Raw genomic sequence first — 25,891 nt, forward strand, 5'->3', positions numbered from 1 at the left:
GGTCAAACACTTAAAGATTTAGAGAAAAATAAACAATATAATAATGCCTTAATTCCTTTAAAATGTTGATTTTTCTTACAAATGACATGAATATCACAGTCAATTAAAGTGAGGTCAATCGAGGTTACTTACAAGTATCTCCACCTGACAAACTGTATTTTATTTTATCACCATCACCATCAAAGGCTTTGACGTGGCCAATTTTTGTTCCCTTTGCTGCGTTCTCTTCAGCACGGAAATCATAAGGTAGACCCACAAAATCAGGTGCAAATTCATTGATATTTTGAACTTTTATTACAACATTGGCGGATCTAAAAAATGGAATCATAAATATATTTTTTTCTTCTCGATTTTAAAATATGTTTTTCTGGTAAAATTACCGTACTGTATGTTAATTATATTTCTGGTAAAAAAACATGATAGTTCTGGTTAGTAAAACCAAAATATACGGTATTTAAATCATTCAATTGGTAATTTTTCCGTTCATATGGTAACGGTTACCGGGAATCTGGTTTTTAAAATAATACTTTTTATTATCTCACATTTAGTAAAAAGATACAAAACTGAAAAGTAAATATGCCATGCTTTAAGGCATGTTCTGATAGTTTTGACGACACTTTTATCTCAGTGCAGTAATTGACATTTTTGAAAATGCTTTAATTAGCATTTTTTTTAAACATACGTTTATTAGGTATTTTGAAAAACATGTAAATATATTTAAAACAAAGTTTAAAATAACATGTTAGTAAGTATTTTAAAAACACGCGTTATTTGTTACCTTCGAAAACATATTATTTGGTATTTTAAGAAAATGTTTACAATGTCAAATAAGAGTCGGATTTTGAGATGCTTTGGACCAGTTCGTACTCATTATAAATCTGTACTTCAAAATATTTCTCTTTAAATATAAGATAACTAGAAAATCTATTTTTCAAAAAAATAAATTCAAATCTTTATTTTTAAAATTAAATAATTCAATAATAAAAAAATAATTCAATAATAAGTTGTTCAATAAAAAAATAATTCAATAATAAGTTGTTCAATAAAAAATAATTCAATAATAAGTTAAATAATTCAATAATAATTTAAATAATTCAATAATAAGTTGTTTTTTTCTTCATAAATCATTATTGTAAGACAATATACCTTAAATCATTATGATCGGGGAATGAAGTATGTTCCGCGTTAGTTAAAAACAATTGAAATAAGTCTGAAGTGAAGTGAATTAATTCTAATTGTAAAGTAAGTTAAAGTCAAACTATAACACGCACGTACGTATATATTAGATGTAAAAGAGAGATCAGTACTAACGAACGTTTCACGCATTCTCTGTGGAGAATCGGGATTGCTCTGTAATAAACGCTCTGTGCAGAACGTTTGTACAGGAATGCTGCATGAAAGTGCTAAACCTCTAAATTTTAATGCAATTTGTTAAATTATGGAACTTACCCAATTCTAGCTGGTCTACCTCCATCCACAGCAAAAACGGTAAACTCGTGTTGATCATTAGCTTCGTAATCTAAATTGGAAATGAGTGTAATGGCTCCTGTAGCATTATTGACTAGAAATACATCCTAAAAGAAAGAAAAAAGTTTAAATGTAATTAAAAATAACCTTAATTATCAAAGAAACCCTTTATTATTTGTATTTTAATTCTAATTAAAAAAATTTAATTTTTTAATCTTTTTAATTTTTAGAACATTAACAACAAATTTTAAACGTATAGCTATTTCGTGAAAGCAATTTTTTTTACAAAAGGAAATTATTATATACCAATTGAATATCATCGGGGCCAAGAAATTTTATTCAAGATCTAGGGTAGTTTGATCAATAGAATAAGTTTAAATCATAGGAAGGAATTACATCTCAGGCAATAAGTAAATCTTTAACTAGAGTTTATCATAAAAAAATACTAAAATCACTAATTTCAAAACATAAAACTGAATTAAAGAATTAACGACTTTAAATAAGAGTGAAATTATTCCGTTTTTATTTAAAAATATTATCAAGTTTGATCAATAAAATAAGTTAAAATCGAGAGAAGGAATTACATCTCGAGCAATAAGTAAATTTTTAACTAGAAGTTTTCCAAAAAAGTACTAAAAATTACTAATTTAAAAACGACAAACTGAATTAAGGTATAAATGATTTTAAATAAAAGTAAAACCATTCCATTTTTATTTCAAAATATTATAAAAATTGAATTTCAACGACCATTGGAAAAATCCTGAGTGTTTAATATTCGACAGCTATTTCGTGAAAACATTTTTTTTTTAAAAGAAATTATTATAAACGAATTGAATATCATCGGGGCCTAGAAATTTTACTCAAGATCTAGGGTAGTTTGATCAATAAAATAAGTTTAAATCATAGGAAGGAATTACATCTCGGGCAATAAGTAAATCTTTAACTAGAATTTATCATAAAAAAGTACTAAAATTACTAATTTCAAAACAACAAACCGAATAAAAGAATTAACGATTTTAAATAAGAGTAAAATTATTCCGTTTTTGTTTAAAAATATTATCAAGTTTGATCAATAAAATAAGTTAAAATCAAGACAAGGAATTACATCTCGAGCAATAAGTAAAGTTTTAACAAGAATTTTTCCGAAAAAGTACTAAAAATTACTTATTTAAAAACAACGAACTGAATTAAAGTATAAATGACTTTTAATAAAAGTAAAATTATTCCGTTTTTATTTAAAAATATTATCAAGTTTAATCAATAAAATAAGTTAAAATCGAGAGAAGGAATTACATTTCGAGCAATAAGTACATTTTTAACTAGAATTTTTCCAAAAAAGTACTAAAAATTACTAATTTAAAAACAACGAACTGAATTAAACTACAAACGATTTTAAATTAGAGTAAAATCATTCAGTTTTTATTTGAAAATATTATCAACATAAATTTTCAATGACCATTGAAAAATCCAATGTTGTAACATTTTTTTTGTAAAATATTTTTTCTTCCGCTAGGACTTCAGAAAAATGAGACATCGTTCAAAAGACCTCATTAAAGGATTCACCACACAAACGTTCTATAAAATAAAGATGAACTTACATCGGATCCATTAGTGTAATATCTATCGATTTTTCCATTTGGACCAGCATCAATATCCTTAGCTCTAAAGAAAGGAGGCAGTGTCGTACCCAGGGGCAAGTTTTCGGGAAGCTCCAAAGCATAACGTTCTAAAAAGAAAATCATTCAGAAAAATAATAAGCACAAAACTTTATTCTAAGTTACACAAAAGCAATAGTATGAGAATTTATTGAAAAATGAAAAATTGGAAATTTAGCAGTTAATAACCATCTTAGTTAATTTTTCGATTTTTTTGTAGATAATAAAAATTTTAGGCTTTACCTGCTTTTTTTGTACTTTTGTTAGTGTCCATGCTTTTGTTTAAAACTTATTTTTCGGGAGAAATTTTTTTTTACTATTTTAGTAGTTCTTATTTTTGTACAAATCCTGTAAAATAACGAGTATACAAGAAAAAAAAATTCTAGTAAAATTACCGTACTGTATGTAATTGACATTTCTGTCAAAAAAGGAAGAAAAAAAAACATAATTCTGGTTAATAAAGCCAAAATATACGGTATTTAAACCATTCATATTTTGTTTTCTCCGTTCATATGGTAAGGATTTACTAGTTTTCAAAATTATAGTTCCTATTAAAGCACATTTAGTAAAAGATACGAAATTGAAAGGCAAATTTTACCGAGTAAATGGTTTTTACGACATGCACTAAGGTATCATGCTAAAACTACTAAGTTTTATAGCATTTTATAAAGCTCTATTTTATTGTAATTTCTACTAAAATTATTTCAAAAGCGGTTCGGTAAAAATTACCGAGCTTTTCGGTATTCAACATTGCATCACCTTGACAAAAAAGTCGAATATATGATGTTCAAAACTATAAAGTAATTGCTAGAAAACAAGAACAATGATACAGAAAATAGTTGGAGAAAAGTTAAAAATCTATTACGGAATGCAAAACTGCCTGGCAGAAACTAGAATTTTAACTGACAGTATTAATCTGTTGGTGATTAGGTTGAAAAACGGCGAAAAACCATTTTGTCAATAATAGGGCCGTAAAACCGTTAAATACACTGAGAAATTCCACACACACACACACAAAAAAAAAAAAAAAAAAAAAAAAAAAATGCTCAGTATTTTTTACAGTGTAGAGAAAAAAATACTAGCTTTATTAATATTTATTTGATTAAAAACTTCATTCGCTTCAAAAATATACACATTAGAAATAACAGTCGACATGTTTCAAGCTCTCAAAAAACAGAAACAAACAGACGCCCATTCTCAAGACCTGTTTTTTAAGCTCTTGAAATATGTTGACTGCTATTTCCAATTTGTAAAATCTTGAAGCAAATCAAGTAATAGCTTACGGTTTCAGTTTCGTGTGATTATTTATTTATTACCATTTTTCCGAGATCTTAACTGGAATTTATTTAAAAAAAAACTACAGAGACAATGTATATATATGCTCCTTGCAAGTATGATATTTTGCACTTACAACTGTTGAAATCAATTAATATTCTATTATTTAGTTAGTTTTTGATAGTTGAATATTTTAGCTTAAAAAATAGAAGTGAAATAATCCTTCTCACTTTAAAAACCTTCAACTGGAAATAGTATTTGTCACAGAATAAATTATTCATTCCATAACACTCAAATGATTTACATGTACACCTTTGAAATACAAAAATATCGATTTATTTTCTTTAATAAATTATAAAGATAACTTACCTTCATCGAATGTAGGTGTATTATCGTTAACATCGTCTATGACGATAACTACAGGAACGCTGGTGTTTGCTGCATTACTTGATAACTGATCTCGAGCGAACATCTATTGTAAATTATCATTAAATAAGATTATTTGCATTCAAATTTTTTTTTAAAAAGTAGTCATATCATAAAAAATGCACTAGAATTTATGCATAAAAATCAACGTACCCTAAGTTGGAAAACTTGCTGATTGTTTGGGGGATCTCTGTCAACAGTTTCGGTCAGGACCAGTTCTCCTGATCTTGGATTAATCCAAAATCGTTCTTGACTGTTACCGTCGCCTATCCAATAAACGATAGATTGATCTCGGGGAGACCTGTGGAGATTGGTTGCATTTAGGTAGCCGATACTTTCACTTCTTGGTAAATTCTCTGGTATCCGGAACTGGTAAGATTGACGATCAAAGACAACTAATTCATCGTTTACATCCTACAAAAAGAACAAAATGCGAAAATTTTAGTCAAACGGGGAATGATTTTGAAATGTAGCAGAAATAAAAATAAAGGAGTTTCACAATGAAGAGCTTAAAATATAAGGATTTCCAATAATCACTTATTTTCCAAGAGTCTTGGTATCTGTTTGTAGTATTGGTAAATCGAATAGTCCTCTTAAGGTTACGCGATTTCCCTACTTTTCCCTTCCAAGTTACCATTTCATCCACATGTGATTTCCCTACTTTCTCCCTCAATATTATTATGGCATCCGCAAATCTAGCTTTTTCTCTACGCCAGTACGTTATTATAATACTAATATTATAATAATAATATAATTTTTTTGGCCATAATATAATTTTCTCTTCATATTACAATTTTTCTTAGTCATAGATGGCGCCACTGGAAAACAAGAACATTCGCACCCCATGCCTTAACAGGCATACGAAAACAACAACAACAATAATAATATTGTAATAATAACAGTTATAAGTTTTAAGTACTCCCTATCTGCTGTGTGAATGAAAAGTCTATAGAACAAAAAGCTTTAAACTGCCGCAGTTACCTGTCACATCGCTACCAAGGCGACAAAAACAGAAAATATGACCTTGAGACGCTAATTTTAATTACAAGGACAAACATAAACAAAAATCTATAAGGCAAGTTGTTGTTTATTAATAAGAATTTAGGTCTAAAAGCTCGAATGATCGGTATTTGAAGCAGTGCACGATAAACCTAATTATTGTTTTTAAATATTATAATTATTTTTTTGTAATATTTTTTTGCATTTTCCATTTTATTGCATTTTGTGAATCAGTACTTCGGAACAAATTTAATTTGTTTTTGCTATATTTTCTTTAATGAAGCATTTTCTGTTTCTATCGTTTTAGGAAAGTTCTTGGTTTAATCCAAAAAATTAAACGTATCCCTCCAGCTGAATATACTTTAGCAAGAATTTTTGACTTCATACTATCACCAGAGAAAATAAAGGTATGATGCTGAAATTTCGCATTTTGCAATAATGAATAACATTCTATGATATATGTTACAATTCAGAAATATATTTTTCGAATACCTCTAATAAATTATTGCTCATAGACAAGGTTTAGAAGCAATTCTTATGATATCTTCAAAGACATTGCGGACAATTACTAAAAGAATTAATTGGCTATTCAGGTATAAAACGATGGAAAAAAATTCGAGTACGCGTCTAAAAAATAATTGATATTAATCGTGAAAAAATGGTATGCTTACCATTACTTTAACGACTAGTTTTACAAATGGGTTTGCAAGGGCTGAGGCTTGTGGTCCTTGGAAAGGCTTGACATTCCTTGCGGCAACGTGCAGCACATATTCTGATTGTCTTTCATAGTTCAATTTGTCTGCAGTGATTACTATACCATTATCTTCATCAATGGTGAACATCTTATCTTCATTTCCTCCAACTATGAGGTACTTTAAAACTGCATTTTCGCCAACATCATCGTCTTTTGCCTACAAAAGAAAGGAAAGAAATCAACATTATTGAAAAAATAGTTACAATATCTTTGTAGCATAAATACTTAACAAACATTTACGCGAATTTGCGTTGAAGAACTTATCTGAAGGAGGAATTATTTTAGAATTTGTGGTTTTAGAGTTATGGTTAAATTATTTTTTTAATTTATGGATCATTTTTCAATATTTGGTGTTATTTAGAAATAGAAAAAAAAACTGAAATAAAGTTTGTTACATAACAACATATGTTTAAGAATAATTAAACACACATAATTCTTCTAAACTGATTGCTTTACAAACAGATGTTATCATTTTTAAATTACGCTTAGCCAATACTTATTTGGCATTACCATAAAAATTTAGAAACTTTTTACCGAAATCTATATTATATTTTTGCATTCTATTCAAAAATACTTCCTATATGTCACTTTTGTATTATTTAAAATACGTGGAGTTTTGTCGATAAGAAAATCATGTAAATAATTTGACTTCTCTTGTACCAAATTATGGTAACTAACACGAGAGTTTGATGAACAAATATTCAACTATTTTAGAAATTCCAAAAAAATTACTAATACTTTGTTTTTGTCCAGAAGTCTAATAAGCTAAATCAATTTAGTTAAATAAATATCTTTTTGGTTCATCATCCATATTAATTATTTATAAATCGGAGTAATTTTCCACGAATTCATATTTATCAGAAACCTATAATAAATTTAGAATATCTATAATAAATATAGAATATCTATGATATATCTGTAATAAAACATAGAATTAAAACAACATTTCAGGTGTAAAAAAACATCGAATTACGTGCAATATTAAGGTGGTTAAAATTAAATTCATCTAAATAAGTTATCTAAGAACTTACACATACATATATATTCCTATTCACTCCGAATTGGAGCATAGAGCTTCTATCATAGCGCTCCATCTCACTTAATTTGTGGCCATGTATTTTGCCTTTTTCCGTGTCTTTATTGTTTTTTATTCACTTACAATAATCCTGTGTTTTTAAGTTTTCTCTTTTCGATTGCCCTGAGGGTTCCATTCAAAAACTTGTTTTATTTTTAATGTTTCAAGTTTACGTAGAACATGACCAATCTATTTTCATTCACGTTTTTTAATTTCCAGATTAATTGATTCTGTTTTGCTTTTCTAAGGATTTCTGAGTTACAACCACTTAATACATAATTTATGGAACCACTTAATACATAAGATTCTTTTTTTAACTATTGTTAATAAATACTTGAAGTCATTTCGTGTTATTTTTATTGCTTTTCTATACAGAGTAGGACGAATTTAACATTAGTATCTAACAGCTTCAGTTATGTAAAATTAAGTTCATCTAAGTAAGTTATCTGAGAAATGTTTGGTAAAATTAAGTTCATCTAAGTAAGTTATCTAGGAAATTTTCGGTAAAATTAAGTTCATCTAAGTAAGTTATCTAGAAAATTTTCGGTAAAATTAAGTTCATCTAAGTAAGTTATTTAGGAATGTAAATTATATAACTCTAAGATATAAACATTCAACATTTTTTTCCTTCTCTCTCTTTTGAAATAGAATATAACAAATATTTTTCATTAGCTAATTAGCTTTTATAAATCAATAAGATTATGTTTTATATAACAAATCCTATCTGGTTTTGATCTGATTTTGATAAATCTTTATATATCAAAACCAGATTGTTTAAAGAAATAAGGTTAACGTAGAAAATTATTTGTGGTCAACTTACGTGCATTTTGTGAACAGTATATGGAGGGTTCTCCTCTTCGGGCACGCTGACGACATAAGTATCTGAGTCGAAGTAAGGAGGGCTATCATTAATATCTTCTACACGTACTCCGACAGTTGCTGTGCCACTCAATTGTGGTGTGCCAGCATCAAAAGCAACTACCAAGAAATCAATCATGGCTTCCTGCTCTCTGTCAAGTCGTCTTCTACTTAATATGTTGCCTGTCTCATCGATTTCAAATGCTTCGTTTGCTTGGTCACCCAACAACTTGTAACGGACAATAGCATTACGACCCGAGTCTCCATCCAAAGCCTATAAATTGTAAAATAACATTTATTCTGTAATAATGCTGGGACACAGTTGGCAAATGAGGTTTTATCAGTATTATCAATAATTACTGTCAACAAGATTTAGATATTTAAAGATAGTGTTTTACCTATAATAAGATCATACGAATCTGTCACTGATAAGGATAGAAGTTACATATTTTGCTGATAAATTTAGTCAAATTTACTATTAGTTTCATTTTCTAAACTAAAATTAAAGCAATTTTGTAAACGGGGATTAATTTATGTTTAAGGTATTTATACCCAAAATTAAACAATCCCTGGATTGTAAAATAATAAATAAATAAAAAGTAGAAAGGTTTTATAAAAACAAATCATTTATTGTTTAGAACAGTGATTCTCAACCTTTTTTTTGTTGCTGCCCACTTTTAACGATTTCGAAATTTGGCGGCACACACTGAAAAAAATTAGATTAAAAGTTGTTTACATAACTACTATACCACTGCGTCAAATAGTTTGTGATAATAATTTTGAATGTGAAATAAAATAATGTAAATATATGTGAAATAAAATAATAACTAAAGCACGTTTATTAAGGGATTAATTATTTCTTTCGACTAATTTTTGATTAGTTAGTAACAGTTATTTATTTTTTTTGCTAGTTATTAATTGTTAGCTTGTTTTCTATAGTTATTTACTTTTAGTTTTTTTTACATTAACTGTTATTTTTTTGTGATTTCTTGTGAACTAGTTTTTTTGCTAATTATTAATTGTTAGCTTATTTTTTTGTTACTTATCCTTCGTTAATTTGTTTTTTATATATTTGTTTTTTTAGTTATCCTTTGTTAATTCGTTTATTAATTTCATAGCTTACTTTAATGATGAGCTTTTATTTCCGTTTGAAAGTATATATATATAAGTGTAGATATATACACTTTTCTTTAATTTAAACTTTACTCATAATAAAAAAAGCATTATAATTTTTATTGTATCCTTTCTAATATTTCGCGGCACATTTTAAGAATTTGGCGCCACACAAAAGTGCCGCGGCACAGTGGTTGAGAATCACTGGTCTAGAACATTGTCGTTTTTATATAAATTTAGAATAGAATATTTTACACCCATGTTGTTTTTGTATGAATCATGCAGGTTTAGATTATTTTTGGCTTGAAAAGACAACAGTGTTTGTCATATTTTGTGAATTCCTTAAAAACTTCAAGAAATAAGAAAAGAAAAGTCCTACAGAATAAAAAATTAAGAAATATTTAAAAAAAAGTATTTTTGCCTATAATAATAATAATTATTATTTTAAATATTTCAAAATTAGTCTTGTTATGAAATAAAAGATATTGTTTTATTAGAGTCAAAAATATATATGCCAATCAAGTGACTACTATAAAATTATGACAAACTGTAAGTAGGTAAAGTTTCTAACGTTTGAATCTAGTAAATTCAAAAAACTGATAATAAAAATTGAACTTACCAAAATTGAACCAACAGTAACATTCTCTTGCATTTCTTCAACTATGGAGAAATTATAGTAATTATGTGTGAAGATAGGTTGTTGATCATTAATATCCACTACGTTTACAGTCATTGGAGAAACAGCAGTCTAAAAAGGAAATAATATCAATTAACTAATGTTAGCTTAATAATTTTAATTAAAATTTTTAATTTTTATGTACTTATGATTAAAAATTATGCTGGCACTTACATTTATACCATCGGATACTTGAACTAACAGATCATAGCTTTGTTTCTTTTCATAATCCATTACAGCGGCAGTGAGTACTTGTCCGCTAGAAATAAAAAAATATTAATATGATTATATGATTATATAGCACATGATTATATTTGATTACGTATTTGCATGTGATTCTATATTATGGCAAATCTGTTTAGAAATACACAATAACGATTGATAAAATTATGTTGATATGAATTTAAAACGTTAGTATACTTTTGTATGTACTAAAGCACTTTTGTACTATAGTATACTTTTGTATGTATACTTTTCTACTTTGAGAAAGAAAATATGGTCAAAACTACCGGAATATAGTGAAATTTATCGTGTTTTTGGCTGTAAGGGGACACCAAAAAGCTCAGTAATTATTCTAGTAGTGGTGGATTTTTAGCATTAGTGGTTTTGATAAAATTAACATTAAAATATGGTTTTATAATATGCGATAAAATTCCATAAAATTCGGTAATTTCATCATCCTACCTTAGAATATGGCATAAAAACTGTTTATTCGGTTAAATTTAATTTTCAGCTTTTTTTTTTGCTAAGTGTGTGGTAGTAAAATGCGTCATATTAATTATCAATATGATCATATTAATTATAATAATTAATATGATTTAATCATAAAAATAATTAAACCATATTAATTATTTTTAAAACGGGAATTTATAGTTTACCGTTACCATGTGATGGGAAAAATTACCAAATAAATGGTTTTAATACCATATATTTTTATTTTTATTGTCGAAGTATGTTTTCTCTTTTTTTTTAAAAAAAAAAAGCGGCGATGTCATTAGCATACATTTCGGTAATTTTACCAGAACTTTTTTCTCCTTGTTGTTAAAAATTTCATTTTATGTTGTGGAATTTAAATTTGCAAAGTAGAGCAATTTTAACGTTTGTTTGAATTATTTAACTTAGAAGTTAAATAAAATTTTGAAGTTGTGTTGTTAATGTAATGAATGATTATTTAATATGTGATTACATTATGATAATTTGCAATGCGTTTAAACGTAATTGTGCTTAATATTAAATCTATTTAAATAGGAAATAGCATTTGATGAAACCGTATCGTCAAAGTTCAATTTAAATTCAACAATAAATCTATACACTATTTAGTTTTAGCAACATATTTCATTTTGTTATGCCGTGGTACATAAATTCGTTAAATGTAAAAATTTTAAATACGTGAAATTAAAATAAAAGATATAATACGTTTAATATTATTAAGTTTCTTTAAATAATCAAAACGGAATACAACAAAAAATTCAATTAGCAATTGAAAAATTTACTGTAAATTAAAATTTGATTATACAATAAAAATTCGATTTAAAGATTAAAATTTAGTTATAAAGAAAAATATAAAAATTTTAAATGCGCGTAGTTAAAAAAAAAAAAATATTATATGTTCCTAATAAATGACTAATTTTATTTAAGTAATCAAAACATAATTCAACTAAAAATTGAATTAACAATTACTATAAATTAAACTTCGATTATACAATAAAAATTCGATTTAAAAAGTAAAATTTAGTTAGAAAGAAACATTCAATTAAAATATTACAATTCATTAAAAACGAAAAATTTTGTAAAAAATGAAAATTTTAGTGTATTAAAATTCGTTTTTAAAAATTATGGTTTAGGCATATGCCTAAAATATTCTACTAATAAACAGTTTGGTATTCAATTAAGTCATTGTTGACTTACGTTGAAGGATTGACAACAAAATTTCCTTCGTCATTTCCTGCTACAAGAGAAAACTGCAGAACTGTCTCGGAATCGGGATCTTTAGCCTAAAAGAAAAATCGGTTAATTAAATTAGATAAGGTTTCAATAAAATTATGAACGTAATATGAAAATTTCAGAAGGAAGTAAAAAAATGGTGGCTAATGAGTTCTTGAATTCAATGACACTGTAAATGATATGTTTTATAAAATAAAGTTAAATGTAATTTTTTAACATTACACTTTATTTAAAGCGCTCCATAAATACTTGATTGGAATAAAAAAGAAATATTATTAAATAGTGTAGATCTGAATTAATCGTATCTAATATCTATTTATTATGTTAAATTACCTTTTTAGTTTAGCATTTTTTTTTACTAAATAATACAAAAAAAAAAAAGAATAATAAAGAATAATAGTTTTTGTGAATCAGAATTTTCGGTAAGCCATTACATTATTAACGAAAAAAGTACCAGATGAATGCTTTAAATACAGCATATTTTGGTTTCATAACTAGAATGCTTTTCTTTTTCTACCAGGAATGTCTTTACAATACAGTGTGGTAATTTTACTATAATTTGTTTCTCCGTTTATTTAGTTATGCAGTAAAATTTATCAAAGCAATGTATGAAGATACTGTTGGATAGGCTTTATGAATCCATTCTTGACCAAACACAGAAAGAGATCCAAATATGAAAAACATCCAAATGAAACACATTAGTAATAACATAGTTGTTTATAATTAAGTGATATTTTTTTCTGCTGCCTATAACTTTAAGCTTTAATTCAGAATCTAACATAAATATTTAAATAGTAGACAAAAATATCTAGCTAGATAGAAAAGCTCATAATGAAACAATTGTGGCATCCTTTTTTTTCGCTTTTTTTAATAAAAAAGTACCTCCATCTATAAGGACGCCAAGCATGTTTAAATTAAGGTGAGGAATATTGATTGTAGCATGCATTAATATTACCTACAGCTCATACCTTTCATAACTCATTTTTTCCCTATATGAATGACTAAAAGACATAATTTTCACATCAAATAAAGGATAACTTTTGTTAACACAGCTGAAATAGTTTTAAAATTTAATAAATTTGCAACTCAGGAAATTCAATTTCTATAATATTTATAGAGACGAAAAAGGAATTATAGTTATAGTAATAATAAATGGTAAATATAAATTTCTTAGCAATGCGTTCCAAGAATTTCAACTATCACCATATTTCTAATTAACAATAAAAAATTTAAATAAATGGTTGAAATGAAAAAAAAATGCAATGCGCAACAATGTATATTTATTTTCTTCTTTCATTAAAATTTAATTATTCCATTTCGAACTGCAAGTCAGCTAAATAAATAAATGTTTAAAAAATTTATTCTTTTTGTGATTAAAAATCTAATTTTTAATTTAATTTAACAGTGAAAGAGTTTATGCAAATTAAAACTTGCATTTATAAATTTAAATTATTATAAATGTAATCATTTGCAGATACAATTTTAAATTAAATGGAACAATACAATACAAATAGCAACAAGGAACAGAAAACCCTTCCGTTTATTACCTTTTTAATTCAAATTCAATCACACTTAGTTATAAAGTTAAAAAAAAGAAGACAAAACAAATGTATCTAACATAAAAAGTTCATTGAACTTGATAAATATTTTATACACGGTGAATATTTTTAGAATGATGAAAAAAGAGCCCAGAAAACTTTCAATAAATCATTTTTTTATATTATTAAAATGTTTTTGATTGATAAGAGTTTTCAAATTTTATTCATGAAAAAGTTTGAGATGATTTATATTTTTGTTAGTGATCGGTGGAATACGTCAAAAAAAGTTTCATCAATATTCCAAAATTTGTCTTGATGTACTTCAAAGCAAAAAATATTCAGAAAATTTTTCTTCGTTTTTATACTTGAAAATTTACCTCAACAATGAATTTGTTTTGTTTGAAATATTAGTAAAAATGATAAATGTTGTATTTTGAATTAAAAAAATATTAAAGAGAGAATCAAAATAAGTCATTATAAAAGAAAACAATTTACATAATTATTTACAAAACCAGCTTGATTTAGCAAAAAAAATTAAAGTACAGACAGAACGAAAAATTTACTTCCAAAATGTTTTAATTTCGATAAATATTTTAATTTTTAAATTAAATTTTTTTTTATTATTAAAAGAATATCTATTTTTGAGTTTATAATTATTTCGTTTATGAACTTATTTTAAAAATAATAAAAATTATAGTATTTGGCTGGCGTTACAAGAAAACAAAAAAAAAACCTTTTTTGTTCAATAACAAGACAGAAAAAATATCAAAAAATATTTTATAAAAAAAAACAATTTTTCAAGAGTATTTTCACTAAGAAACACGCAATAATGAAAAGTTTTCAATTAATATTAATGTTAATATTAAAGTTTAGGTGTTAGCGACAATGCAAAAATAATCTAAAAAATAATAACTTAGTATTTAAATACGGAAGACAATTCATAATGAAGAGTCAGATTCTTTGTTAGAAACGTCAAGTGTTGAAACTAATGACTATATTCAAAAGGTCTAAGCAATGAATCACTTATAGAAATGTTAATTTATGCGTGAACATTATTGAAAGAAACTTTTCATGGATTTTAAAGGATCCTCCCTTACATGATTGCCCTAAATGCTTCTTTTTATTTTTTTATGAACGGTTTTGCGTTTTATAAGTGATTTCACAGATTAGATAAAATCATTTTTCGTGAGATCATGTAAGAAAATTGTGATTTTCTTATACAAAATATGGTCATGTAAAAATAATTAAATAAATATTTATCACATCGAGAAAGAAAGTAAGGTCAGATCTACTAGAATATGATAAAATTTACCGTGCTTCTAACTGCCTGGAAACAACAAAAATGGTACTTTGGTAGTAATTTAAATGAAATTAACAGTAATATGTGGTAAAATTTGCTTTAAGTGCTAAAACATTTTATCATGATTCATTAGAGCATGTCATAAAAAGCACTTATTCGGTTAAATTTACTTCAATTTTACCAAGATTACTCTCAGTTTTTACTAAATGAGTGGTAATGAGAAGTATAATTTTGAAAACCAGAAATTCCAGTAAGGCGTCATCATACCAACGAAAAAATCCAAATTAATGGTTTAAATGCCAAATATTTTGGTTTTATTAACGAGATTTATGGTTCTTTTATTATCAGAAATGTCTTCACTATGCATCCCCATAGCAGAATGTTTGTGAATGTTTTGCGGTAAGCATATAAGTAAGTGAATAAGTTCTGCATTTTATCTCCGAGTAAGCTTGACATAAATGTTTTCATCTTATTTATTAACATTTAATAATTAAAAACTAGTAAAAAATATACCCAAGTATTAATGTTATGCACAAAATGTAGCGAAATGTCTCATCTTATTTTATTATTAAATCATGTAACATCTGATTGTTTTTTTTTTTTTTTTTAATTTCCTTTTCTCGAGGATAATAATTCATACACAATATTTTTTTCAACAATAATTGATTATTCTTTCGAATTAGATTCTTTTCCGATATCGACGTTATTTCTTTCGCTGATACAAGCGTTAATGTTGGGATAAGGATCATCATCATTAATTCTTTGTATTTTTGCAGGAGTCCTATCTTACTTGATCAACGATATCTTTTAATCGAACTTAATAAACATTATGTACTTCTTTTTAATTTGTTATAATAAACAACGAAAGCCTCTTATCAATAATATTCATATTTTTTTAAATTCTTAATTAAAAGTAATTGTTTCTAAAGTTTTTTTGAAAATTTTGCAAAATTATAAATTGATTTTATATACTCAACGTTTTACGCCGAAATATAAACAATATATTGATGTACAAAATGGAAAAAATAAATATAAAGCAGTGTTTAACGCTAGCTTCAACAAATCCTTGTAGTGAAAAGAGTATTTTTGTATTAATATAAGGATACCAAAAACAATATTCCCGCTGCTCATAAAGACTAATATCAAACTTCTATTCAATATTATCCTATATATTGAATACTGAATAATTTATCAAAAATTCAATTTTGGTCAAATTTTTTTTAAGAAATGAAAAAATATTATTTTTTAAAAAGTATTCACTAGATTATTATATCTAAATTATGTGAATAAAAAAAAGTTTATCATATAAATAAATAGCGTTAATTTTAAACTAATCGTGCGCTATAGTTATAAAACATTTCTTTTCTGCGAGTTAATTATATGGAATGACTCGAACGTGATGATATCTGATGAAACAAGCTATGAACTATCTTTAACATGCTTTGTTCTCATAATTTTTCAATCTGTATTGCTCCATTTTCGATCCAGCTCAAAATTAAATGCTTAAATCAACACATATAGTTTAAATAAAACTATCGCATGGAACAAATTAAATAGAAAGTCTTTACTCTGAGCCTACCACCGATCTATAAAAAATATTTATCCACTTCATACTCAACAGAAATTAGAAAGATTTTTCATATTGTTCGATAAAAACTTTCTTCAGAAATGGAATCAGTTTTACATAACAATTGTTTCTAGTTCAACATACCGGTTTTACTTTCAGGTAGAAGAAATATATCGAAAAAAATTGCGGTCAGTCGCCCAACCGAAGTATTTCTAAAACATAACATTTTTTTTTAATTTTTAGAACTATTACGATTTACCCGGAAGGACAATTTTTGATATCCATTGTTTAAAAATCAAGGGCAATTTTTTTCTTTTAAAAGGCGAAATGTAACCTTAAATGTGTAACGAGTAAGCAAATGTCTATTTCGTGACAAAAAGAAGATCCTGTTTAGCCACAAAAATAAACTTCCCTCACACCATCAATAAGTGTTTTTATGTCTTTAAACATGACACATCCATTAGATTTTAACACAACCCAGATTGAAATAAGAGTGTACCTACAGTAAGGAATTAGATTTATAAATTGAACATATAAATGCAAGGCATGGTCTTTTTTTAATAGAGATCGTTGATTTTTTTTACTTTTTATTTTTTGCAGCCTATATTTCATTACTTGAATATTCGTTTGCTTTTTATTATCATTGGATGATTACTGTAATTTATAACCATAAAAACCTTTCAATAGTAAGTGTTAGTTTTCATCATTTCCCTGTATATTTATAGACAAAGATATAGAAATTTATTTACATTCATTTAAATGAATTTCTGGATATTTTGTTTTAAAGCGTAAAAATGGAGTTTTTTATTTTTTGAATATTCGTCTGCTCTTTTTTAATCGTTTGACGATTAATTTATAGCCATAAAAATCATTTCATGCATATTAAATTTGTGTATATTAAATGCATGTATTATATACAAGGAATTGTTATTTACCAAAAAAAAAAAAAAACAATATGAGATGTTTTATGAGATTTATGCATGCAAAAGTATTTTAATTTTATACACAAGCTCGATACTTTTGTTACAATTTCCACTTAAAAGACAAATAAAAAAACAAAGGAACAAATTTTTTCATTGATGATATTTAGCTTTTTTAACCATTAAACAATTATTCTTATTTGTTATAAAAAATATTTTTAATCGCTGAAAGATCATTGTCTCTGTGTTTTGGAACAAATGTTTCGTTTGTCAAAAAGATAACTTTTGGTAACTCAATTATTTTATCGTTAGCATTTTCTTTAACTCATCAAGGCATTTACACCCCTGGAAATATTGAAATAATATAAAAATCTACAACTGGATTTGCTTCGCTGTTTAATTTTTAAACCGATTTTGTAGCTAAATCAAGTTAATTTAATGACAAATATTATGTTCATTTTTTTATAAACGTTCAATACTGATTAAGAAATAAATTAAAAACACTTTTATTAACGCTTAAGCTTTTTCTCTACAATATCATATTTGTGTCGCTATTGCGCGTTGCCAACAATCAAATCACATGTTACACGCTTGCACACGAATATAGTTGGATCTAGGCATCTAACTTACTATGTATATTGAATATATTACATATATTATATTCACATTTTCCTGTATATAGATTGAGCAGTTTTATTCTTAGTTCTTTCAGTTACAAATAGAATTCAGAGTAAAATTAATAGTTTCCAAGACAACTTAAGAATTGATTTTTGGAATAAATGTTTAATAAGGAATGATAGGGTGGCTGACCCGCTAATGTAAAACAGAACCTGAAGGAATTAGTTTTACTCATTAAAATCCATTTGCTGATTTTTTCATTGTTCAGTAATTACAATGTAATTATTCATCTTAAAATAGACTGAAACTTTTCTGCTGAACTTATAGGCTGTATATTGCGCAGAACAATTGTATTTGGTAAGATATTTTATTTTTATAAACTAATATGCATGTTAACAAATAACAAAATGACATCGAATATATATAGAAATTGCGGAAAAAAGTTAGTAAATTTAAATATTACATGTTTCCCATCTTCTTTTTTTCAAAAAAAAAAGTAAGAGATCTATAAATAATAAAAAACACACACACATAACACTTTTCCTACACTGTAAGAAAATGCAGATCAAATTAAGGTAAAAAGTACCGACTGTCAGGGAGCGGATGCTTTTTCAGAAAAATCTAATTTTAACGAAACAGATTACGGAACAAAGAAAACACAGCTATTTTTATGGTAATTTCGGTAAAATGCTGAATCATTCTAATTAAATAAATATTACTGTAAAAATTACGGTTTAATATTTTACGGTAAAAATGTATTTTTAGATAAAATGAATTTTACGGATGATGCACGCAAAGTGCTTTTACTCTATACCGATAATTTGATACGAAATTTTTTAGAATACTGTTTTACAGGGTGTTAGCATAAAAAAATTTAAATTAAAAAAATAATTAGTAGTTATGTATTTATTTTGCTATGGAATTTAGCGACCCTCATCAGAAGATTCACTTCCCTAAATTGGGACTAGATCCATAAATGGGAGATCCTTACTTTTCAATCTCCACTCACAAGCTTTTATTTCAGGATTCTCTCCAATATAGCTTACTAAGATCCTTTTTTCATTTTTTTGTCAACGAAAAGAACGAGTTTATGTTATGATCCACCTTCACGAAAATCATTAACTTCCCCCACGACCCGGAAGAAATTCTATTAAAGTAATGACAAGTAATCCTTTGCCTTAAAACACCCTCATTACCAATGTCCTTTGTCTGCGGAGGTTTAACATTTGTCCTTGGACTGATTACTAATTTTCTGATTCCTCCGCACCACCGTTTTGTTTGATGACCAATCAGTTGATGATATCAAATGAAACAATGGCGGCATGGAACAGTCGTAAAGAATTTTGAAACATTAAGTTAGAAATTGATGACCTGTTAAACTTTGTTTTGAGAATAACTGTCCTCACCTGTAGTTGATAAACGAGAGCACCGGGTGGTAGAGATTCGCCGATATAAGCTTCATATGGAGCGCCGATAAATTCTGGAGCATTGTTGTTGATGTCCTTGATGTTTACGTTGACAACTGCGACCGATGATCTGTGGAGGAAGATAGGAAATATGATAAGTTTTGATTACCTTTATGACATTTCAGAAAAAAAAATTCGATATGAATACTGACAAAGAAAAATTGAATTCTTGCATATGAACCAAACTGTTATTTTCTAGTATTCTTTCTAGTTTGGAAATAATAAAAAATGAAGGAAAGCAATTGTTTCGTTTAAATTAAAATAGTCAGTAGCTTAATTATTTAGTTAGTTTAGTTTTATAGTTACAACGTTAAAAAGTATCTGGTATAGTATATTTAAAAAAAAACTAAAAACTTAGCTTGGCGAAAAAAATCCACATAAGAAAGCAATGGTCATGAAGCAATGCCATTTTTTTAAAATTTCAAATTGTTATAATAATTCTTTTATTTTCTGGTGTAGCTGAAAATATTATGCATTCATTAACAATTTTTCACGCAAAATAGTTATAACTAAATATCATAATAATTATACTACAATTTTTCATACTTCGTTTTTGCAATTAGTATTTTAAAAAAATTAAAAACATAAGACATAACGTAAGATAACAACGCAATGAACATAACAGGAGAAGGCAATGGTCATGAAGCAATGTCATTTTTTTATTCTTCAAATTGTTATAATAATTATTTTTTTGTGTGTGTAGCTGAAAATATTATGCATTCATTAACAATTTTTAATAATTTTTAATTAACAATTTTTAATTATATTATAAATTTTTCATACTTCCCCCATTCATTTCCCCATTTCATTTTTGCAATTAGAATTTAAAAAAATAAAAAAATTCTAAAATTAGAAAAAGAATCTCGTTCTTTTATGTTTAAGGATTTCTGTTAGCTCGATCAGATTTTAAAATAATTTATTGAAGAGTTTGATTTAAATGAATGTTTATAATTTTATCACAATTTCTGGTTTCAATAGAAACATTTATTTTATTTTTAATACAACACTTAAAATCATAAGACACAATAGAATAATAATAAATATTTTTAAAATTCAATTCGATATATTTTTAAAATTCAAAATATTTATTTAAAAATAATTTTATTTTCCCAGAAAAAATGCATTGTTACTTGAATTTCATTAATTATATGTTTAGAAGCAAAATTCTCATTTTCAAAATTAACTAAAGTTTAAGATTGTTTTTTAAGTCTTATATATCATTTCGCCATAAAAGCACGAGAATTTTTTTTTAAAAAATAGGAGCAAATTTTTTAATAATTGACGAAATATTTTTTTTCCTTCGTGTGTCATCTCAGGTTATTTCTTAAGCCACCAAACTTTTTTTTGTCTGATTATAAAACATTTTGCACAGATAGACAGAATGGTTCAAGAGTAAGTGGAATCCTTTTCAAGCATTTTTTATAGGTTCAATTCATAAATGACTGAAATAAGGATTGAGCACTCATTTACTCGAAATCCTTTCTTATTGAAATCCTTCGAATTCCTTTTTTAAATATATATATATAATTACTGCATTAGAACTAAAGTTTATCTCGAAACTCATATTTCGAAACAAGTAAAGACAGTAATTTCTTAATTTTGATGAAATGTTCACTCGGTGCAAATCTTAATAAACTTCTGCATGAACAACGTAGAAATTTTCATAAGTTTTCAAAATCGTCCCTTTTTTTTGCAGAAGCAATAAGCATTAAAATCAGTACCGTCTTTACTCATGGACACACCCGAAGAGTGACCGGGGGTCCCGGGCACTATTGGGGTTCTTGAGAATCTCACTTTTTACAAATTGTATTTAAAAGAAAAACTAAGAATAAACAAAATTGCCTTATATATTTTTTTAAATAAATATTTTTTTCAATAAATTTAGTTAAATAATTATTAATATCAAAAATTAATATATACATCTTTTTTTTAAATAAATATATTCTATTGTATAAAATGTGCATTTTGTTTTTCTTTCTACAAATAGTGATTGATGGTATGCAAACAACAATATTTTGAATAATTTATAACTATGAAAACTTAAATGGCAACCGAAATCTCTTTTTCTACGTTCCAATGAAGTTTTTATGCGCATTGCGTTTTTTGGGGCAATTAAAATGTGTTTAAATTTGTTTAAATTATTGCACATCTTAAAAATGCTTTATTTTATGAATGTGAAGTTTTTTAATTCTATTTTAAACAGCATGGCATGTTATAAGGGCCCAAAAAATTTATATTCCCGCACACTATTAAGACTGTCCTGATTAACACGCATCCTGTTTCTCCTATTATTAAACTTTAACGAATCTATACAAAAAAGCGTGCTATGAAAGTTTAAATGCTTTTTCAGAAAATTTATTATTTGATTATTTACACAAATTATACACAAACCAATTTAAAAAATAGGAGCTATTTCAATATCCAAACCAGGAAACACTTCCTACAAAATCCCCCAAAGCCCTAGGGTAAGTTTTATTCACTTAATTTAAACGTCTACTATCATCAAATTACCCTTCTTCACACTTCCTAGCAATCAAAACGTAATCTTAAGTGCTAAAGTTCAAAACATTTCACAAACTTCACTTTAACACTATATATCAAAAAAATTGCCAATAACCTCTGAAACGCAGTTATTTTCTACCTGTTCCCTCGGGCCTATTCCATTTTCTCTAAATTCTTTTATTGACAAAGGAATATAACTAGGTTATCTCGGAAATCTCGTAGCCCGGAAAAATAGGTATTGTCCAAATGAGTTACGTTGTTACAGTTATCGACTCATAGACCTTCAACACCAAAGCCTGACCTTCTGAATTACTTAAATTGTCTTCTATAATTGATGGTTTTCAATTAGATTTAAGATTAAAGGAATGGATATAATAAGAATAGAGTCAAAAATAGCACTTTTCGTAATGTTAGCGGTTTAATATTATATCAAAAGTTTTTAATCTGTTGCATGTTTTTAAGTATTCAGTGCATCTGTTTTTAGTGCATAAGTTTCCTTAAATTTGCTTACATCAGCATGCTTAAGTTTGAGTTGCAAAAGTTTCTTTAAATTTGTTCATATCAGCGTGCTTAAGTTTTCAGTGCATCTGTTATCACTGCAAAAGTTTCTTTAAATTTGCATACATCACCATGTCTAAGTTTTCAATGCATGTGTTTTCACTGAATAAGTTTTTCTTTTTTAAATTTGTTTGTATCATCATTCTTAAATTTCCATTGCATCTGTTTTCAGTGCAAAAGATTTTTTTTTAAAAATTCGTTTGCATTAGCATGCTTAAGATTTTAGTGTATCCGTTTTCATTGTATTTTCATTCCTCTGTTTTAAGGGCAAATGAAAGCATTCTTAAAAAATGTAGTTAGTTTCTAATTGTTTTAAAGTAATTGTGTAATTTGTTATGTAATAGATAACATTGCTACGAACATATTTTTTTTCATTAATATTTTTTTTTTAGTTCTTCAAAAATAGTAACAATTATGAGCAGCATAATGCTCTGGAAACAAAACAAAAGCTCTGGAAATTTGTTTATATCTTCATAAATCTCTTCTCAGTGTATGCGTGTGAGTCTATTAATGCATATGATTAAATCCATTTCCAATGCATGCATTTGTTTCCAGTGCAGGATCTTAAAAATTAATAGGCAATTAATTTCTTTATTATTAATTATTTAATTTTTTATGCTTAAAGATAACTATTGTCAGAAGAATAAATAACACTGCTTACAAAATATATGTTTTTTAAAAGTAGTTATTATAATTATATACAATGGCAATTAAAACCAGCAGAAAGAACACTAGAATAAGTAAACAGTAATATTTTTTTCGTTTCTCCTTCTTTCTGTATTAATTCAGTTAATTGTTGAACCTATTGTTAATAATGAATAAAAAGATCAAGCCCTCAAATATTTGATAAGAGAATGAGATAAACAAAAATTAAAAAGAAAAATATTACAATTAACATTATATTTTATCATCATACCATTAATCAACAAATGTAAAAAAAATAATTAATAAATTTTCAGTTATATCAAAAATTAGAAAAGTCAATTTCTAATTACGCTGAAATTAAAAATGTTTCTTTTTTAAATAATTGCTCATAAAAGAGAAAAAAATAGTTTTTCTAACTTTTTTTTATCATACACTGGTTATCATAAATTAAGGAAAATTCACAAAAATCGCGATAACTCAAGAAATTACACATGGAATTTTATGAAACTTACCCACAATATACAACACATAGTAAGGTATTAAACAACATAAAAAGAAATTATCAGACATTAATAGTAGTATAGAAATTAGCACATGTATAAAATAAACAAATTGGAAGTATCGGTTTGCAATAGAAAAAGTACCTTTAATATGGAATATGATTGCCTCTAGAAGCAATACAGCACAAACAGCGATGTGTGATGCTTTCAATTATGCGGTCTATCAGTTCAATAGGAAGTGAGAGCCATTGCTCTTGTAAAGCAGTTGCAAGCGTGGCAAGGGTCTGAGGGGGCGGATTGATGGCAGATACACGCCTCCCTAGAGCATCCCAAACGTGCTCGATAGGATTCAAGTCCGGGGATCGAGCTGGCCACTCCATGCGAGTAATTGTTTCCTGTTGAAGATAATCATCAACAATGCGAGCTCTGTGTGGTCTTGCATTATCGTCCTGTAACAGGAAGCAATCACCAATTGCCCCGGCATATGGGCGCACATAAGCATCAAGGATGTTGTCTCGATAAACCTGAGCATTCACGGTTCCCCTTGGAAAGACATGGAGGTATGTGCGCCCTCCTAAGGATATGCCTCCCCAAACACAGACACTGCCTCTTCCGTATGCATCTCTTTCACGGATGTTTGATGGATGATAACGGGTCCCAGGTTCTCTCCATATCAAATAACGTCTACTGTCACTTTCTAGACTAAACCTGGACTCATCCGTAAAGAGAACAGGCCTCCATTGATCTGACGTCCAGTGGACATGTTGTCGGGCCCACTGCAAACGGTCTCTCCTATGGCGTGATGTGAGCGGCACGCAAATGGCTGGTCGTCTCGCATACAGACCACCTTCGTGGAGCCTTCTGCGCACAGTTGACGTTGACACCAACCTTCCGGTGGCTGCAGCAAGAGAGGATCTAAGATGTGTCGGAGTAGCGGTTCTATTCCTGCGTGCACTTAATGTCAAATATCGGTCATCGGCACTGGTCGTAACAGTTGGCCGTCCTTGACTGAACCTCCTAGATGCCGAATCTGTGGTTTGAAATTGCCTCCAAAGTCTATGAACCACAGATGGACTCACATTTAGCCATCTGGCCACTTCTGATTGACTCTGCCCTGCCTCTAGTCTCCCGATGGCTCTCCATCGTAGTTCTTCAGGCAAATGATGCCTAGAGGTCATTATTACGAATTGGCTATCTCAGATTTTCAATGTCGCAATCACAGTAAAATTTGTGTGCTTTCTCTCAAACTTGGACTTTTATGCTCCAGGCAGATGACGTAAGCCGAGTGCAGCGCCACTAATTTGCATATTGCAATTTTACTCAGCTACTCTTAGTGGACAACATATGCAAATTTTGCACGGTTTGGCTCACTTTTGAAAGAGTTATCGCTATTTTTGTGATTTTTCCTTAATTTATGATAACCAGTGTATAACAAAAAAGCCAAAAAAATTAAGAAGACTCTACACTGTAAAAATTTCTGGAACAAATAATGTTACCAACACTTCGGGTTCACCATCCGTAAAATCCATTTTACCGTAAAATCTATTTTTACCTTAATATATTATACCGTAAAATATTATACTGTAATTTTTACTGTAATATTTGTTAAAGTAGAGTGATTCAGTGATTTCACTACAACTAATAAAGTAAAAATTCAGATATATCAGAAGATATATTTTGTTCCGTATCATGCTCCGTAAAAAATGGTTTTTACTAAAATAAATATCCGTAATTTAATCCAGAATTGTTTACAGTATAAGTTATGCTTATATATAATTGCTTAATATAATATTATATGCTTATATATAAGGCGTGATGAGTTATCAAATAAAAAAAAAATTAAGAATTTATCAAAACCATTTTGTAGCATTGTAGCGTGATAAAAATCAATTCATGTTGTTGTTGTTGACATACTACACTAACTGGTTTCAAAAAAAAAATTTTCTTCAAATTTTAATAGACACGCCTTTAATGAATAGACAGTAAATGAAGAGAAATAACTGCAGTAGAAGTTATGAGTCGTGTTTGTAAGTGG

General features: G+C 27.3%; 1 protein-coding gene across 1 annotated transcript in view; it reads right to left on the reverse strand.

The window, feature by feature from the left end:
• The window catches only part of LOC107436315 (protocadherin Fat 3), a 204,753-nt gene that overhangs the window by 77,723 nt on the left and 101,139 nt on the right, over positions 1–25,891 (reverse strand). Inside the window, exons 15-25 of the mRNA XM_016047974.3 lie at positions 19,592–19,721; positions 12,207–12,292; positions 10,473–10,557; positions 10,242–10,370; positions 8,472–8,783; positions 6,494–6,733; positions 4,977–5,237; positions 4,767–4,869; positions 3,066–3,193; positions 1,450–1,574; positions 133–311 (exon numbers count right to left, since the gene is read on the reverse strand). Coding sequence (XP_015903460.1) covers positions 133–311; positions 1,450–1,574; positions 3,066–3,193; positions 4,767–4,869; positions 4,977–5,237; positions 6,494–6,733; positions 8,472–8,783; positions 10,242–10,370; positions 10,473–10,557; positions 12,207–12,292; positions 19,592–19,721 — 1,778 coding nt within the window. The remainder of the gene's footprint in view (positions 1–132; positions 312–1,449; positions 1,575–3,065; positions 3,194–4,766; positions 4,870–4,976; positions 5,238–6,493; positions 6,734–8,471; positions 8,784–10,241; positions 10,371–10,472; positions 10,558–12,206; positions 12,293–19,591; positions 19,722–25,891) is intronic.

The sequence above is a fragment of the Parasteatoda tepidariorum genome, chromosome 6 (genome assembly GCF_043381705.1).
Source record: "Parasteatoda tepidariorum isolate YZ-2023 chromosome 6, CAS_Ptep_4.0, whole genome shotgun sequence".
Lineage (NCBI taxonomy): Eukaryota > Metazoa > Arthropoda > Arachnida > Araneae > Theridiidae > Parasteatoda > Parasteatoda tepidariorum.